The sequence below is a fragment of the Mugil cephalus genome, chromosome 8 (assembly GCF_022458985.1).
Source record: "Mugil cephalus isolate CIBA_MC_2020 chromosome 8, CIBA_Mcephalus_1.1, whole genome shotgun sequence".
Classification (NCBI taxonomy): domain Eukaryota; kingdom Metazoa; phylum Chordata; class Actinopteri; order Mugiliformes; family Mugilidae; genus Mugil; species Mugil cephalus.
In genome coordinates this window covers 8,967,281-8,987,297 of record NC_061777.1, presented here as the reverse complement: position 1 = coordinate 8,987,297, position 20,017 = coordinate 8,967,281, and the positions used below count along the sequence as shown (strand labels likewise).

General features: G+C 41.7%; 1 protein-coding gene across 2 annotated transcripts; it reads right to left on the bottom strand.

Moving 5' to 3' along the window:
• Nucleotides 1–1,064: 1,064 nt before the first annotated feature.
• Nucleotides 1,065–19,900, bottom strand: rnf122 (ring finger protein 122). 2 transcript variants are annotated; one of them, XM_047592460.1, is made up of 6 exons: nt 19,387–19,900; nt 13,072–13,228; nt 4,538–4,583; nt 4,401–4,442; nt 4,201–4,280; nt 1,065–2,692 (listed from the first exon to the last, which is right to left on the bottom strand). In XM_047592460.1, exons 1-6 carry the CDS (start codon nt 19,409–19,411, stop codon nt 2,578–2,580), a joined length of 465 nt encoding a protein of 154 aa, XP_047448416.1. In that variant the 5' UTR covers nt 19,412–19,900; the 3' UTR covers nt 1,065–2,577. The 2 variants fall into 2 exon arrangements, with proteins under 2 accessions (XP_047448416.1, XP_047448415.1); XM_047592459.1 differs by having other exon boundaries at nt 4,201–4,283; nt 19,387–19,893.
• Nucleotides 19,901–20,017: the final 117 nt, after the last annotated feature.

Sequence of the window (20,017 nt, the reverse complement as noted above, 5' to 3'; positions counted from 1 at the left end):
ATCTGCCTTCATTCTTAATTCCCTCTCGGCCCTCTGAGCCCAGGCTCTGCCCTTAAGTCTAATTAGAAGGCAACCGGAGTAAGGAATGCCCTCCAGACTCCAATGCTCTGCCATTTGCAATCTGTTGTGGGGAAATAAGTACGGTATGAACCGGTCGGACCCACCAGTAGGACGGGGTCTTGAACATTTAATGAGGCATCATACAGATGGTCCCACGTTTCATTCAACGTCTGCTCCCGAGCTCCGAATCCTTGAGGTTTTGCTGCTTCCAGTGTCCAATATGAGAACATTTAATGTCTTTCTGAAATTTGCACAAGTGTAAAATAATAATAATTCATGGCAAAGGGTGCAGAAGAAATGAGATTTCTGTCTTAGTGTAGTTCTCATTACTACATTATTATTCGATTCAGGGCTAAATTGAGATGGAAACGATATCTCACAGTATTAATTCATCCCATCCAGACAAGTGGAATTCACATTGGTCACACATCTCTAGATGATGGGCTCCCATAAAAAGCCCAAGTATTTTTTTTTTTTTAAAGCAAGTTATTTTATGTCTGTTTTATTCTCACGATTTTGACGTTTAGCGTGAAGCAGTATGATCTGAACACACACATATTGCCCCCATCAGTTCACATTAATGCAAGTATTTTTGCAGTAGGTTTTAGTTTCAATTAATAAATTTCAGATAACGTATATCAAACCCTAAAATTAAATAAAAACTAACTACCTGAAGTCTTTGCCTCCCAAAAGTCTTCTTGTAAGTCTAGAAACAAAAAGACAGCCTGCACTTTTTATTGTGGTGATATGGTAGAAGAGTTTTAATTATTATCTAGATTTTACAGGGAGTATTATATATTTGGTAAATTATATATGTCATAAATGTATTTTAGTATCGCATATCTTCATTTCCATATGATGTACGTTGTATATACTTGTATATGTTTGATTTTATATATATATTTGTACAAGATTTTCTGTATAATACTTGTTTTCCCTGTAGAGTTTGACTACACCAGCAGCTTCACACACGCAACAGTAAAGAAATGAACATGAGGCTGAGCAAACAGACAACTGTATTTATTATTGTTTCAAGTTATTTACATCTGTTGACTTACAAAATGTGGAATGTGGCCAGAATTTTGTGTGAAAAATGCAACAGCATCAACTGTTCCTTTTTTTTTTTTTTTCTCGTTTCTTGGCACATGGACGTTTAAATTACAGTGCAGGTGCCTGCTGCCTCTGGACAATGTGCTTGGTGAGTTTTGTGCTCAATTTAGGCAGTGTTTCGCTTTCAGATCAGAATCGCTGTAAATCACACAAAACACACACGGCTGGGGAATGAAAAACAGAACCAACAGCAACAGTTTCACAAAAAAAAACAAAAAAAAAATGCTGCGTATAAAAGAGAGATTTAGTTGATTGCTGGATGAATTCACAGAGAAACGCTGAAACCGCCTGAGCGGCTGCTACTCCCTTTATCGCTCAGCTCTAATGCCTCATGGAGTTTTATAAAAGATTCACCACACCTGAAAACAACGGACCCACCGTGGCTGTGTGTGAACCTCAGCCTAAACATCTTACAAGGGAATGAGGCGGTTCCTTTTTTGTGTGAATTCAAAGTGCAATATCTAAAAAAGGAATCTTCAACATGTTTCAACCGAACTGTTACAGTGAGAGGCAGGATGTGCTGGTTCCTTCCATCTAATTTAACACAAAAGCATGCCTGAACAATAACACAACCCAGTGGAAAAAAAACAAACAACTGGAGCATGTACAGCACTAACGTCATGATGTCAATGCAGGGGTGGGCACCAGTGTGGATTTTACACATCATCAAAAAATAATCTGCGTCTTATAATACTACAGTATTATTTATTATCTTCAGGTCTTGTTGTTTCTAGAGAGCTTTGTTGTTCCAGTTTTTTTTTTAACAAACACTAAAAAGATGACCTGATGCTACAGCTTGGGATGTTGTGTGGCTCCGTCTCAAATCTTTGCCTCTGACAGACAATACTCGGACTCAGCTGGCATCTGGTTTCAGTGATCCTGGCCAGCACGGGTACGATTTCATGCCTGTGCCCACCCTGACATGCAGCGCTCATGGACGCTCAGAGGGCACGAGTGCCACCTGCTGAGCGCTGTCACCCGTCTGCACCCCGTTCGTCTGCATATCTGTGAGAAAACCGTCTCCTCTCCACTTCAGTAGTGCTGCCGTTAACCCCGCCCGAGGCACCGGGAGAAGATGTGAAGGAACAGGAGGAGGATGGGGTGGTGGGGGTGGTGGGGGGGGTCTTGAAAGAAGAGTGGTGGAGTTATGTGTGGGTGGCTGAAGATAATCTCGCAGACACCACGAGGTGTCGTGTTGCCATCACTGGGATCGTTGCTAGGCAACATCATCCTTCAGAGTCTTCCTCTGGGTGGTAACTAGGTTACCCCCCAACTTACTATCATCTTCGCTGTTGTTTTAAACAGCAAAGCTGCGTGTCTCTCCTCCTGATGGTCGCTAAAATTACAGCAGCCAGTTTGGCCCGGGGCGCCGGGGCGTCCCTCCCAGGCTGGCAGCGGTTTGAGAGGCTACACCAGTTCATCCAGCAGAGTCCCTATGCTGTGGTGCTGCTCGGGGGGGCCAGCGATGGGTTTGTTACACATGGGGCAGACGCAGCGGACCTCCAGCCACTTCACCAGACACCTAAGAAATGAAGGAGAAAGGATGAACTTTAAGCGTTTCATCAGCGCTTCATCGTTTTTTTTTCACCAATACCCTTGACCCATGCCTGTGTGGGTGAAGTGTGTAACTTAAAAGCAACAATCACTGCTGAAATGTGATGCTGCCTCCATTTGCATGTAAGCAGTGTTTTTACAGAAACATTATCTGAACTGGATGTGGGTTCGTCCTGGAGTCTGTGCTGGTCGTATCAGAGTGATAACTAACGACCACAGATATTATCTGCATCCTGGATGTGAAATGATACACTTTAGTTGAGCACAGTTTGAGATTTGCGCCGATTAAACTAACAAGACATGTTCGCTTTTGAGTTTTAGAGGTGCTTGTAGGGGCACTGTGTTAGCCTGAGGCTAATAGTTTTCACCGTTTTCCAGTAGTGGGGCATCAAAGCCTAAACTTTATCCAAATCACTGTTTTAGGCTGTAATATTTTCCCATTCATCTTAATTATTATTATTCTTAATAGCCTCTAATTTTAATTTTACGGCCTGCCTGTCTCTCAGCCATGGTGCTTCTGGCAGTGTAACTTTACATTACAGCTTTCATCCAATCATATTTCAGTCTCCATGTGTCGCCGGAGTCAAATGAATCTGCCTGAGGCTTCACAATTAAAACTGCAGGTGGCTGAAGCTTGAAACACTTTCTTTAACCAGTCACACTTAAAGTTGGTAGTCGTAGGCCTTCTCTGTGGCCTACAGCAGCCTCAGCGTTTTCACATCCTCTGACTGGAGGGTCAGAGAGCGGCTCCGTTTAAGGTTATCGATTTGGTTGCAGATCTTCTTAAAAAGACATTTTCACGGCAGACTTCGAGGAGAACTCTAAACACTTCTGGTGAGTAAAATGAATTATAGTTACTTACTTTATGAATGGATTGATCTAGACGGGTATCTATGAGATACCCGTCTACGATGCAATGTCCTGTTTTATTGTGCGTCCGTATGATGTTGATGGTTTCCATAGCGATCGTATTAAGAGGTGTTTTGAATAAGGCTGGAGGGCACTGAAGGCCTAGGTGGAAGGAACACAGCGAGCCACTCCTGTTTTCAGTCTTTACACTGACAAACAACTTACTGTGGCTTTTTGAAGTCCAGCTGCCTTCAGCTTTTAAGATGTTACATGCATTTAGTGATAAACCTACTGGCTGCTGGCTCGTACCCAGCGTTGGACTCCTCTTTTAAATAAGCCTCCTGGTTTTAAGACTCCCATAGGATCCAGTCCAGGAAATGTTCTTATTCAATAAACACAGTATTCCCATTTTAGACACCTAAAAACATCAGAAGGATACAGACGTGCTTCCTGAGCCTGCAGGGATGAATAGTAATAGAACAATAAAATGGGCTGTTTTCTCTCCGCTCCGATGCTCAGTCGGAATAAACTGCGAGACGAGAGCTCAACCCGGAGGACCGTCTCAACCACTGACTTTTCATTCTAACAATCAGGTGTGAAGCAGAAAAACGAGTGTCCTCTACTCACTTCCTGTGGAAGGCATGTTGGCATGGCAACACCCCCAGCTCGTCTTTCACTTTGAAGTCCTCCAGACAAACGGCACACGTCTGCTGCGTGAGTGACAGACAGGACGGAGGGAGAGAGCGGGGAAGGGGACCAGTCATTAGGTGAAATAATTACAGCGTCGCGTGGCTTTTAGCGGGAGCAGAAATAAATCTCATCCTTACCCCGTGAAGACTCAACTTTTTGGGATCTCCTTTTAAAACTACCTGTGGCGAGAAAAGAAACACACACATATATGTATATATTTTTTTTAAAGAGATACATTTGACAACGTGCTGCTAAGTATTAACCCCAGTCTTACCTCTCTGTATCCAAACCGCTCGCTCTGGGCTTGGTGTCGTAATTTGCTGTAGGCGAGAAGAGGAAAAAAAACAACTTTTACAATTTGTGTAACATTCAATTAACCCCCTGCTGTGCATGGACTTTTTTTTTTGTTTCCAGAAAGAACAAGTGCTTCAGTAGCAGAAAAAATACTTAAATGTAAAAATGTGCCTTTAAAAAAAATAAAAAAAAATCTCACACTGAATGTTTTATGTCAGAGGAAAAACACATCAACTCAAGTGTTGCACTGCACTACATTTAAATAACAGCAGTTCTTACTAATCAACATGGAGATGATAAAATTTCCACATGAAAACGGGATTTCTTTGTAAAACTGTGCAATGATAAAGTTGTATTTGCACATGAAAGCGACGTTAATAATAAACCTGTCACATAATGAATGGTATTTTATAAGACAAACGGACGCCGATTGTTCCACACATTCACAGCTTTAAATGTAAACTCCCTCTCGCTCAGGGGAAATTGCAAACAACACATTTACGATGCTTATTTGCATAAACATATAGTTTATATGAAACGCTGTATGTACTCAGCCCCTGATTAACAGTCAGTACGTGTAGCACTGACCGATCTCAGGAGGAAGTGCTCGTTTAATGCTTGTTATACTTTTATTTTGGTTTTTATCAACTCCTAAATGCTGAATCCTTTTGATGAGCCAGTTGATACTTTTGGCACGAGTAGAGTTTTATTAACACAAGATATTAAGATAAACGTGAACAAAAACAATACTTTTTTTTTGTTTGTTTTACATGATTAAACCCAATACAATGAGGTGAAAGACGCTAAAATCCTCCACTCAGCCTCTGAATGTTCGTCACAACACATGAAGTAACACTATAAAACTATTCAGCAAGACAGTAGATGATTATTATTGACACACTAAGATGTGAGCATAATTTTAATGTTTCAGGCTGGGCTTAAATCTAGTTGACAAAAGTATTACAGTATTTTCAGCCAAACTCCATTAGAATAAATTAGTAGAATATGAATGTCAGTGGGCTTTGAACCCCTCGCCCTCTTGGTTATGAAGCTATGAGGGTGATCGTATTTATTCTAATCTGACTTTAAGTGCAGGTCGTTGGACTCGGGCGAATGCTGACGTTGTGCGGTTTAATTATGGGGCTGTGTGTAACTGAAGCAGCGTAATTGTGGGTCTTTTTCTTTGATAATGAACTGCCCTATTCCAACAGCTACACATCCACATCTTCCTCCTCACACACACACACACACACACACACACACAAACACATCGTTCACTTGAGCAATCATGTAACTACTTGTGAAGCACAAACTCGCGCACACATGTACACAAACACTGCTAATGAGAACGTTGCCTCTTTGAATCGCTGCACCACCCCAAAATCAACAATGGAGAGGAGATCGTTATCACTTGGCGAGCTGTGTCTGCTCAGGCCAGGTTATTTTTGGCCTCATGTTTTTGTACGACTAAACTTAGACTCAAGTTTCCTTCACTGTGACGATTTAGGCCTGAAACTAAACGCAATGTAGATGCAAATCAGTGTTTATTTTTGATCAGATCAGGCTAAATAATTTTTTTAAAAAAAGGAGAAAAAAACCCATGAGTCAACGCTTAAATGGAGGAAGTGACAGTTCTTCATTGTTTTTGTCATTTGGTTTATTGTTTACCCTGATCGCAGCAAACAATCTTCCACATGAACAATGTGAGGATACACGTTTTACATATGTTGAGGTTTCCCATGCCTGGAAAATTATGTGAAGTGGGTGAAAGGGGGAGATTTCAATGTGTCACTACAGCTATTGGGTAGGAATTTACCTGCATGGACAGAAATCCCCATAAAAAAAAAAAAAAAAAATCACTGTATGTGAAGTAGTTTCTTCTTAGAAATTTGATTTCTGTCCCATAGCATCAAAAACCACCCGTGAAACTGAAACCACCCGCGAAACTGTGTGTTTGTTAAGAAAAACTGTATTTTGTTCATCATTTGAACGAGTTTGTACACACATACTACCTTTTTGTTTTATATAGTGAAGATTTTTGTGATTTGGAACAGCTTGTTTTAGCCAAGGAAGTAAATAGAGTAAATATTCTGTCCTTTAACCTTGAGCTTCTTTGACCCTTTGAAGATTTTTTTTCAGTCTGGGAAAGGCTGTACGTAAAAAGGCGATAAGTGTGACCTTTAAAAAGTCTTCATCCATGTACGCTTTGTGAAGCTGTTGCTGTGAACTATTCTGTTGCACCTGGAATATGGTTTAGCGCTGCAAGGGTTCAGAAATTGAACTCCCAGAGGACGGTGGAAACAAAGGCAGAATCCAGGACAAGCGTAGTGGAAAAGGCTCCAGTCTGCTGAAGGTTCCCAGAGTCGGAGGATGTAGCGAAGGAGCTTGTTTGTATGTCTCATAGTCTAATCATAACTGTATCACTCCAGGACCAGGACTAAATTAATGAATGAATGATTGATGGTTTTCGTATTTTATTCAATTATTGCCTTTTTTTAATGTTTTTTTTTGGTACTATGTGCTGGGAATTACATAAATAGAAAAACTATCAGTGCTGCGTGGCTTTCAGATCAGATTCGTTGGCTAATTTCCTTCATTTGTAACTGTGCCAGCACAAGTACCTGTGAACCCATACTGATCATCAGACCAGACTAAATATCTCAGCCATCAATCATTTGATTGTCCTCTCTATTTTTAACAAAGCACACTTGGCTTGATTTACATGGGGCCTGAGTGGCCCCTCGAATAATTAGAAACCATTTTTCATTATTATTAAGTGGTGAATACTTATCTAAAATAAAAACATGTTTTGGGGATTTTATGATTTTTAAAACTTAAAGGGGAAAAAGAAATGCGTAAAGACAATTTAATTTGTCAAAGAATATTCTATAACCTTCTTATACACTCAGAATGTTTACCCTTTAGAACCTAATGTGGCGTTGGCGGCTCGTTAAAGCATGTGGTTTTTGAATTACCGTAACTCACAGTGGTTTGCGCCACAGTCAAAATTCACTGGGAAGTTGTGCTTTTGTCTGGAAGAACTTTGTGACATCTCAAGGGTATAACTAACCTCGTTTTTACCAACAAATTCCTGTTAACATCAGTGGTGGGTCGTCATTACCGTGATCGCAGCTCTTTTTCCCAGGAAGCACAACTTCCCAGTGTTCAGCCACACTTTAAATTTTGTCCAATGAAAAGGGTTAAATTTAATGTAAAAGGAAAGAGCGAAATGAACTCTAAAATGCATTTGGATTTTTACTTGTAATAGCAAACGACGCTCATTTCATTTGCTATTTCACTCTCGTGCTGCATGTTATGATTCATTTGTTTAAGACTTTAACATTTATAATTTATAATTTGTGTAACACCCACAGACTCCTGTGGTTAGAGCTCCAATTATTTTTATACCAGTCAATTTATTAATTGATTGCAGTGAGTGTCTGTCCATCATTAAAAATTAATGTCACTCTAAACTGTATTTTGCTCCTTTGTTCTTTCTTTCGGAGATTTAACCGATGAGCCGCTGACTGCGCTCTCATCTGTCCTCTTGTATGAACGAGACAGTGTCAGTTTCCAGGTTCATGGTTCTGCGGGAGTTTTGTGCAGTCACACACTCGGTTGTATTTTCTAGACCGTAGTTAAACTTGATGTAAAGCTGCGTCTCAGTAACCGGCCTCCTAATTAACAACGGTGGGAAGCCTTAAATAATTACTGTTGTTTCTTTCATCTTTAAAATTAGAGCCCTCGGGGGATTTCTCAAGGATCACTGACGGTAAATTAAAATGAGTCAGTGTCTTTATTTGGGGAAAGCCGCTCAGATGGCTAAATACTCTGTCTCTGTTCAGTCTTTGTGTTGTCTGGATAAAAACGCCAGCAGCTTTTTCCCCCTTGCACCTTGTGGACCTCATAATATCTGTCTGACTAGCTGCTCTGCTACTGAATACAAACCCAGCGCTGTTGGAGGAGATTTGGGTGTAATTAATGATGGGATATTTTTGGAGTGTGCTGTTGCTGGTATTTTCACCCTTGCAGATTGCAGGTACTGTAATACATCGGCCTACGTTGTCAGTGTGACAGCGCTAAGATCGTTAGCAAAATTCAACCACTTGGTTTCATTTTATTTTAATTATTTTTTTGTCAGGAATAATTTAAGAAGGGATCATTACATAAATAAACAGAGTCAGACTTTGAGTCACCTCGCTGTCGGGTCCATGTTCAAACTGTACAAACATAACAAACTCCCTGACACACTGGATCCAGAGTCTGTCTGAGAGATAATAGGCAACCTGCCCCCAGAAGAGAATGGCATTCATCACTCAGTATTCATCTGATGAATCACCCGGCCTATAAATGAATTCACAATCACACTCCTACCCAAGACTACCTCCAGCATGTTAATGGAGCCAAAGGAAGTGACTCACTGGTTATGATTCACAGGCAACCTCTTCAGGAGGAGCAGGAAGGATTCGAGCTTTCTCTGAAGATGCTCAGGTTAGCGGAGAACCCGGGAGTGCAGCTGTCGCACACGTCCACCAAAAACTGAGACGTGTTCTAGCTGTATAATTAATGGATGCTGCTGTAAATATTTCATACCAACAAACCTTTCGTTTTTCTTTATTGCAGTGAAGGGGTAAAATATTCAAAACTTACTCTATCTTTTAAAACATCTGCTGAAGCTTGTTTGTAAGAAGTCCAAACATAATCCCTGAATTAATTGTGACGACCCCTAGGGGGTCGAAAAATCTTTGGCTGATTGGACATTTTATATATATATATATATTTTTAAAATCCCCCACAAATTTAAATTTCTTTAAATACTACATCATGAGTCCAACATATTTTAGTAGAAGACATTATCTTTCAGTCAACAGCACAGCGCCACACTAGACCCGTCAATCTAAGCCCCGCCCCCTGTCACTTCTGAGCCAATCACAAGGCTGGATATTACACGCTGACTCTTGTCAGATTCCCCACTATTGGCCAAGAGAATCTATTCAGTCCCCAGGTAAAATTAAAACTTGAATCTGTCAATTATTTTTTTTGTCTATCAATTGTGTGTACCGGTCAGGTATGTTTGTTTACAGCAGTTGCACGAACACCCCACTGTTGCACATTTTTAAAATAAAAAAAGAGTATTTGAATCTGTGTATTATTTGAATAGCTCAATATTGAATGAAAAATTATAATAATAATGTATACTTTTAAATAGCACTAGGCCGAGTTTAATATAGAACACATATAGTAAGTATGGGGTCCCTACTTAGTCTCTCCATCAGTTTGGGGGTCCTTATCACAAAAAACATTGAAGACCCCTGATTTAAGGACTTAATACTCCCATTAGCTTAAAGGTGGATGTTCACAATAAATTAACCTCAGTCCACTCCATCTTCATGTTTTCTTCATCTGTAGAGGAGAGTTAGTGGCTTTTTCAAGGCTAACGTGAGCCAGAATCAATGCAAAGTTCATTTATCGGCCCACACGCATATGATTTACCTTATAATGAGCACAAGAGCTGTATTTCTTAAACTAAATCATGATTATTTTGCATTTTATGTAATTACAAAATGAACTGCATTTCATTGTGAGTTTGAAGGAAGCATTTTTTTAAGGGCACGATATACCGGATAAATGTACACGCTATTCATTAAGCAGTGAATAGGTGGAGATTTGAGGCAAGACAGCTTTGAAAGCTGTGTTAACCATGTTCAAGCAAAGCCCCAGAACTGCAAAATGAACCAAAGAGTGAGATATTCATCTATTTAACAGCTGTAAAATATCCAACAAAGTATATTTTTCACTCATGAATAACATTACTAAAAAGCCCCAGAGATGCTACTAATAGAATTTATGCAAACATCATTTTTTCGATGACGTCAAGAATGAACTTTAAGACTTTGTTTTCATATGTTAGCTGCCGTAAGTGGTTGATTTATTTCACTGGCATTCAGCTATATCCACTTATAAGAAAAGAATGAGCTACACAGCAACGGATATGCACAAGAGTGAGCCAAAAATGGCCCATACCTGTTGGATAACACTGCTGCTGACGTGCATTTGTATTTCCCAGACGCTCCGCCGGCTCTGCATGTTGCCAGCCGACGTGCGCAGACTTCTTAAAACTCTCGGGTATTCTTATGACAATTTGGACGGCAATTTTAAATTCATATGCAAGTCCAGAAATAGCACACCACATTGTGAGATGTCAGGTCATTTCCAAATACAAGAGACTGAGTCATCCAACAAGGGCTCAAGATCACAAACAAATCCTGGTGCAGGTGTCGTCGTTTCCTGATGAGGTTATGTAGGCTGCAGACCTTCATGTGTGATGACTTTTTTTTTTTTTTTTTTTTTTTTTTGCGCCTCCTCCCGCTGTGTGCTATTCAGGCCGTGTTTATTCTGAGCAGAGTTTTCCTCACTGCTGTCCTCGCACATTGTGACGGGCGGCTTCCTGTTGCCTCATATCCCGTCTTTCAGGCACAAATGTCCTCTCGGCTCATCAGGGAGTTCACAGTTGACAGTAGGAGAGGTCACCCTGTTCCTACCACCTCCCCACCCTTTGCTGTGTTTCTCAGCTGCACACATTATGTCCCCGCTGTGGAGGGCTTATTTATTTATTTTATTTCGGAGATTGCAAAATCAATGCCAGTCCGTCACTTTGCTCCACGCGTCTGTGGAGCCTAGAGGATGAATCCTGTAGACTTTATTGATCGGCTGCCTTTCCCTGTGGCTCCAACATGAAGTTGACATTTGTTTTTTTTTGTTTTTTTCGGGAAGTGAATGGATTTTCTTGAATTTTGTTTGTGATCCCAGGTCAAATTTTGACCACTTTATAACTTCACAACTGTACTAACAGTTATCAACTAGTTTGAGCCAGGGGCGGTTCGAGGGTGACAGCTTTAGAGGGCACCCCCTCCACCCTCACCCCCACCCAAAGAGACAACATCATTCAGTGCGTTTACATGCACGTGAAAAAAACGAATTATTGCCTTAATTGGACTATAACAGGAGAACTTAAGTGCATTTAAACACGTTACTTCGATTAAAATCGTAGTTCTCATTGTCCGATTGAGATACCCGGATAATGCGATTGGAATCGGAGTTTTCAACCGGATAATGCGTGTGAGCATGCTCCACGACCGCTGCGCTGACGCGTGACCTCGGAACAAAAACGTCCAAGAAAGCCGATCGCAGAAGAAGAAGAAGAGAAACGGAGCCGTCTGAGGGATAGCGCAATCTTACCTGCACCAGAAGTAGCGCGAACATTACGTACAAGATTAAAACATGTAGTATTATCCATCTGCTTGTTGTTTGATATGCCAGTCTGCTGCATGAACGACTCTAGTTTATTATATCACGTAATAGGTCAACCCGGAAATCGGGCCATATTAATGTGGTATTAACCTGCTGAAAAGACACTTATCGCCACCTAGTGTGGAAGAGGAGAACAGTTATTCGATTTTCTTGCACTGCACGTAAACTGGGACAAGGACTGTAGAGAGAAAGTCGAATTTTGAGCATAGCTCGATTAAGCTCTGCATGTAAACGCACTGACCCTGTCCTTTGTCTCTCCGTTTGGACTGCAGACTCCAGTCTATGCAGCCTCAACTTGAGGAGGCAAATCTGTCAATTACTTTTTCCATGCTTGACTCTCTATCATCTCCTTCTCAGTGAACATCACAGCTGGGTGCTGGCGTCTGCTTTGGCCCGTGGTCCTTCTCAGCCAAGTATGTTTAGCTTACAGGCAGTATTAGTCTTACACTTTGGCTTTAACATCAACACATATGCCTACTAAAAGCTTAACAACAGTTCCAATCTAAACTGAGGACAGTGGTGGATTGACAATCTGCACTATTAGTTAAAAAAAACGTCAGCTAGCTACTGAACAACAACGGCTGCTGCTAATGACTGTAATGTGTTATTAAGTAAATAAATGTGATCTAAGTTTGATAATTCACAGGAGATAAAAAGCCAAACCTAAGGTGCACTTTGTGGGGGGAGGGAGGGGTAAATGAGAGGGGTGGATCATACCACTGCAATGCAAAAGGGAAGGCGGGGGAGCTACATTTCCTCGTTAAAATGTTATGTTTAAACCGCATCATTTCTACTATTGTGCTGATTTTTTGCAATTTTATTATAGATAATCATTTTAAAAACAAAAACATAAAAATCAACTCTTGGACTGGACATGCCTATGGTCTGAGCTGATCAGCTGTTCATGTGTGAAGATCAAAACAATCAAACTGAGACTGGAGACAAGTCACACACAAAGTGTGAATTCAAATTACAAGGTTGTGCTCTGCAAGTCTGAATTAAGTAGTTCCTGTGGCCAGAGAGCAGTGAGCGTAAGCAAAATCTAACCACAGAGTGACTTAGGACCTCAGTGGCTATCAAGTACTTTCCCTTTGATACGTTTCGTCAGCGAGCAGATTCTTCCTGTGTTGCAACGCCTTTAGCGATGCGTTTTGCTTAGCTTAATGTTTTAATCAAATGTTTCTCTTTTCTGTAGGCCCTCACCTGATGAAGTAACAGCAGAAGATGAGACTCAGGATGAAGACAAAGATGCCTGTCCCAAAGATGACCATGTAGATGTTGAGAGGCAGGTCCTGGAAGGTGATGGGCGGCATGGTGCACGACTTGTTGGAGTAAACCAGGCCAAGGCCACAGAAGCACCCTAAGCAAAAGGGAAACAGAAACTTTAAAAGACACATTTACAGGAAGAGTACAGCTGTAAATAGATATAGATGGAAATGTCCTGACCAAACCAAAGGCAGCACATTTCTGTTTAAAGTACTCTGATGTTAATCGGCAGCTGAGAGTCAGACCTGCAGCTGTGTCCGCCTCTAATGGAAGCCAGAAACCGAGGCTTTACACTCAGCATGCACATACACAAGCGAGCACTGTGATGGCAAAAGAGTTTCTTCTTTTTACATACTTAAACACGTAAAACAGTCTTAATACGGTATCCTGGCAACCTCTCAACACACGTCCTCGTCTGATAACTAATTCAGCGTAGTTTTAAAAGCACTGCACTGGACGCGGCCAGAAAAAGCCACGGATGGAAACATTTGATTTGCCCATTTGTTGAACCGAAACTCTTAAAAATCTATTTTATGACTTAAAGCACATGAGTGCAGCAACATCAAACCATTAAAGGTGCGCTCCTTTGTCCGCCCCTTTCTTCCTACTACGCTACACTCCTTCCATGTTTGTTTTACCATGAAATATATCACCGCTGCAACGCTGCTGTCTGCAGTCAAGGCCGGAGGTAGAGAGGTGGAAGAACAAATGTAGCATGACATTAAGCGGGTTGTTGTTGGAGTCCTTTTTTTACAGTGCTAAATGGGACGTGCTTACTATCTTTTAGGCCATGGATTCAGTCTGCTCCGGACTCTGACTGGTTGGAGGGTGTGGATTAACTTTTAGTGACAGTTGAACCCTGATTATTAGGTTGTTCTGAATAAATGCATTAGGATTAAAAATGGCATAAAGACAGTAAAAGCAGAGAATTGGAGAAAGGGATTATTTACGCAACCGCTACCGACAACCAAAAAAATAAATGTCATTTATAATAAGTCCAATTTTGGATGTGAATAAGGTTGGAAACAATTCAAGGAGTAGTAAGTCCATTTTATTTCTTGAGGCAGTTAGTAAAAAAATTGTTCACCAGTTTTAAAAACCTCTTAATCTCAGAGTGGGAAACTATATTTAAAACAAGATCAAAATTTAAATGAACAACTGATATAAAAGCTTTGCAGTGTATTACAATCGTGGAGCGTACAACTCTTGCATTTATAAAGCAGGAAAAAAATAAAAATCTACAAAAATCTGAAAATTCTCGGACTGTAAAAGAGGAAATCCAAGGAAAAACTATAGTAGAGAAACTCTTAAATTAGATAACACACTAGTAGCCTGTGTGAGTAATGAGTCCGCGTGAGAGGAATCTTTGTGAGATCAGGGTCACGCCAACCTAGTGAGCGATAGTGAATCAGAGCTAGCGCCGGGGCTCATCGCCGCTTTCTGCTGATACGAACTCGTCCAGATTAGAACGGGAACAGCGCTGAAGGCCGCGGGAGTCGGCAGGTTTTTTCGTTTAAATCAAACACTCCAGCGGCCGCTGATTATCACGCCGTCACCCGGAGACGAGCGGGTAATCAGTGAAACCGGCTTGTGTATTGTTTAATGGAGAAACACTCAGCCTTATGGGACACTCGGCGGCGAGCTAATCGCCGAGGAACAACTGTACTACGAGACACCTCACACTCAAGGGCTTCACCAGAGACAAGTTTATCACCTTCCTCCTATAGGTGTAAATGTGTTGACAGTCTGTGGTCACTCGTCCTGAGATAGACTGATGGATGGATGGATATTGAATGGACAGACAGAAGGATGATGATGGAGGTAAAAAAAGCTGGATGGACAGCTGGACAAACCAATTAGTACATAGACAGAGAGTTGGGTGACTAGATGTATTGTATTGTGATGGATGGATGGACAAATAGAGAAAGAGTTGATCAGATAGATTAATGTGTGATATAAACCAGCTGAAGGATAGATGGAAAGATGAAAGTATGGCTGGATGGATGAATATTGAATGGACAGACAGAAGGATGATGATGGAGGGAAAAACAGCTGTATGGACAGCTGGACAAACCAATTAGTAGATGGACAGGGTGGACAGGGTGGACTGGGTGACGAGATGTATTGTACTGTATTATGATGGATGGAGGTAAATATTTGGATGAATAGGTGAATGGACGACTAAATCGTTGGACAGGTGAATGGATTGCAGGATGAATGACAGACTGATGACAAACAGCATGGACAGGTGGATGTATGGACATATTAATGGAAGGACAGACAGACAAACATGCAGGTAGATGGAGGAATGGATGGTTTGACAGATAGATGGGTTCACAGACAGATTGGTTTGATAAATGGACAACAGAGAGATTGGTCGATGGATGGACAAACAGGAGGATGTATGGATTAATAAAGAGCTGGACAGACAGATGAATGAAGGCCTTTACTCGTATTGTTTTCACCGCGGCACCTTTTTTTTTTTTTTTTAAATCCATCCTTCAGCCAACGTAACCCTCTGACATTTCTATCTCACACGTCTCCCGCCTCACACTGGAAAATGCAGTGTGGGAAGATCAATACTTCCCGCCTCTAGGTTCCCACTCGCGATGAGCGAGTAGAGATTCTCCATTAGGAATCTCTATTAATCAAGGCTCGTCAACAGCTTCGAGTTCAAGTTACACCTGTCCGCTCGGCGAGAGGCTGACTGTTGTTACAGATATCGAAATCTGAGCCCGACCCTGGATCTGCAGCCAGGGCCTCACAAACCAAACAATGTAGGTAAAACAAAAAAAACAGATTATTGAGTGGGAAAAAACAATGTGTAATGAAGAAAAAGGGGCTGGGAACCCCCTCTGTGTGGACGGGCTCCCCCACAAAGGTAGTAGCATCTTCGTCGTTAATAACTTTTCGTGTGTAAATAAACTCAATTTTTTTTTTAAAAATTTGTCTTTTTTAAATGATTTTTTTTAGTTTTTTACCCTAAAACAAGTCACACCTCCACACCTGTGTATAGTTTAAAGACCAGCACGCTTAACAAAGTAGGTAACTGTTCTTGAAAATGCACAAAATTGAAATTGTGTATCAGCCCTCATTCTTTTTCTTCTTCCCTTCTCTACTATTTATCTTCAGTTTTTCAGTTTTTACCCTTCAGATTATTCTTGCAGTCCTTCCTCCGGGCTAAAAACAACTACAACCAAACTGATGATGTTTGGCTATAATTTCACATCCTATTAAATAAATAGTTTTCATTTTATTCTATTGTTCTTTTTACCACATAAAACTGTCCAGCTCGGCCATTGTAATAAGATGGTACATGCCGTTTTTAATGTGTCTTTCCCTTCATACAGTATTACTCTAAATAAATCGCACCATACGATATACTTATGACCACAACCCCAGCTATTAACAGTGCTGGTGCATCCGTTTTTGTTTTCTGTGACTGTCACTCTCACACTGATGTACGGACAGACACATATATTTTCTTGCATCTTGAAAATAAACTAGTTATAAACTTGCCTCGCCAGGAACACCTACTGCTGTGAAATGTCGCTCACTCACTCGTATAAAAGCACTTAAACATCAAACTGCCATTTTATAATATGTGAGTCACAGAGGTCGATGTTCTGTACGATGGAAGTACTTTTGAGCTTTTAAGTGCTGTTTCCTGATAGAACTTGTGCACTAGATGTTTTTTTCTCACGCTGAAGTGTTTTTTTTTTTTCTAAACAACACTGGAAGTACAGACGATGCTTTGGCCTTTCCTATTGTTACACTTCCTAATACACGTCAAGCAGAATCGGTGATACTGGGAAAGATAATTCCCGACTTTCCCGACCAAAACAGTCAAATGTTTGGGTATTTCGAAAACAAACGTATGTAGCATGTGCATCACAGTAAAATGCAGACTGCGTTACATCCTCTATATTCCAGAATATCACTGAGGATGTGACCTCAGTGTCCACCGCCGTGGCTGGACACACGTGAGGATGTGAACATGCAAACAGGCGAGCACGCTGACCCAATTTTCATCTTCACATATGTCGAACAATCTGGTTTTCAGAGATCATCAGCAGACAAAGAGACACACACAGCACGAGACAGAGAAGGGGGGGGGGTATATGTCTGTTCCCGTGTTCATGTCACTGCGCAGCTGATGGCACAAATCACCTGTGAAGCTGCTACAGACTCCCCGGTCTAAATCTGGGTCATTTGTATTCAAGTGTTTGTGTGCGTCCGTCGTGTCCCGACTGTCTGTGACAATGGCCGCTCACGTTGTCCTCCTCCACTTTTGCATGCGTGGAAATCAAACGTCTGCATGTGATGTTTTGCTCTGGGTGGAGCCGTGGATGACCACTGACCTATATATTGGCGCTCTCGTGAGGCGCCCCGTTGCCATGGCGCCAAGAGTAGCAGATGCAGTAAAAAAATAAAAAAATAAAAAAAGAGAGAGAGAGACGAAGGCTAGCTCGCAAAAAGTTCTCGTTTTGAGGACGCAGAAAATCTAAGCCGGGGAGATTCTCGCGTTGTTGTTCGAAAAGACAGGAAAGTCCCTCTGTGATTTGACAGAGCTGTAAAATGCCTCGATTATAGTTTCCCTGACAGCTCCTATGAGATGCCTGGTGGGGTTTTGTCCTATATACGCCGTGTTCACACAAAGCTGCTTCTGCGTGCACTCAAGACAGAACTTCCCATCAAATATTCAGCACTTTACATGGGGGGAAACACTCAGGCCTGCCTGCACGGCTGCCGCCGCTGCTGCTCCCGAGAAGAAAGTAGGTTGGGCCCTGAACTCCCCATCACATGCACGAAAGCATTATCACACGTATCGACGCATAAGCACAGAGACAAACAGCCACGATTCAGAGATATTCTGACACGCAGAGCAGACGCTGAGCCGTGGCTGCCTGATACTCCTTCATTTTTCTAGCAGAATGTGGCGGTGTTTGTGCGCGTGTACTATGAATAGCAAGGGGGAGTTGCACAGCACAAAGGGAGTAATTGTTCTAGTCTGCACGCCACAAATAGTCCACGGAGGAGGCTGCTGCATTCAAACAAGCCAAGTCAGTAGGAAAAGAACGTCAATCCATCAGCTCCGCCGGGTCTCACCGCGACAATGAGGCGCAGAAACATCATTTCGCCGCAGTGAAGAGAGTCGTTTTGCCCTAAGCGTGACTCGGTCACTTTGAGCACTTTCAAACACGACAGACAAGTTGTTCAGACTTTACGCCTTTCGGAGACGATTGGTCAAAGGGTGCGAGTGAGAGGCTGCTTAACAAGATGACTGAGACAGGAGATTTGAATGACCAGCCTTCTGTAGAATCACTTCAGACTTGAAATCAAGGTTTCTATGAATCAAGCAGCCTTCTAATCTAACACTCCAGACAAATATTAACTAATGAACTAACACGACATGAAATTAAACAAACCAACCTCGCTTTTTATCATTTATAGGCAGTACACAAACACAATTAATCACACAGTGTAACCACAAGAGACGCAGCTAATCATTACTTCATTATTGATCATGTTCTTCATAAATAATTGTGTCAGTTAAACGCTGGAAATTGGGGAAAAAAGGCCCCTCACAAGTAATAGATGTATTCAAATCTCACATCTTATTTGGCCAAAGATTATCTTGCTTATTCTTATGTTTAGGTTTATTGCACCGATCTGCCAGATTTAGAATAAATATAAATATGTGTGAGCATACGTTGCAACAAATACAACAAATCCAAATCATAACTTGAGAGGGTTTCAGTCATTTTGGCCTGAAAAATAATAATAATAACTGATTTACGGTTTCCTGTAAATGAAGTCAATGAATTATTCCAAAAGTAATAATGCCATTTATGTAGACGTACAAGTAAACAAAGTACTTCTATGAGAAGTTTGTCTGCCATTTAATATCATGTGTACTTATCATGTGTACTTCCACTTATTGGTGGCCCCAGGAGGAAGTCAGTTTAGGTATAAATAACCATTTAAATGGCGTTTTTATACAGATTACTTGCATGTTATATGCTGCTTATAAACTGGATTTTAAAACATGAAAGCTGCATACACTTTACACTCATTGTTAAGCACAAATGGAGCAGCACGGGCAGGAATTTAACATACATCTCTCCACGCCGTGTCTCGAGGAGACACTGGAGCGGTTCGGTCTGTAATGTTTATTGAAATAACAAGGCATTACATCTCAGAGGCCTAGCGAAACACCATTGTCACATTAGAAAAAAAATGACTGCTCACCGTTACACCACTGAAACGGGTGCATCAATGCACCAGAGGGAGTCCTTGCCGGCGGGATCCGATTCTGTTTACCAACATGCCACGACCGCCTGAGCGGATGGACGACCGCAACGGAGAGCTCGAGCTCGAGCGCAGGCGGAGACGGCGTGCCAGCTGCGCGAGAGGTGAGCGAGACAATAGCACCTATTTAAGAGGTCGTAAATGACGAGCAAAAGAAGAAGAAGAAGAAGAAAAAAAGGTTGACGAAAGGACGCCTTTATCGGAAGCTGAAGCGGAGTTGGTGCCACATGCCGCGCGCGCTGGACCCGAAAAGCAGGAACTGTGATGTAGATTTTCCCCGGCTGCTCCTCGGTGTGGTTGTTTTGACTGTGCTATTACTGATAGACGCCGTGACACTGAAGCAGCAGCAGCAGTGGCAGCATCTGTGTGTGAGAGGGGAAAACTAGAACGCTGGCTCGGTTCTCCTGCTCCCGCCCCGGCAGACGCTACTGACGTGCGTCGAGACCAATCGTGTCGGTGTGTGTTGTGTGACGGCTGGGCTGGACGGACTGCGCGTGTTTCCTGCCTCTGATCGTCATCTCTAGTCTTTATCTTTTGCTGAAAGAAAGGACAAACACGAGGCAGTTGCGAG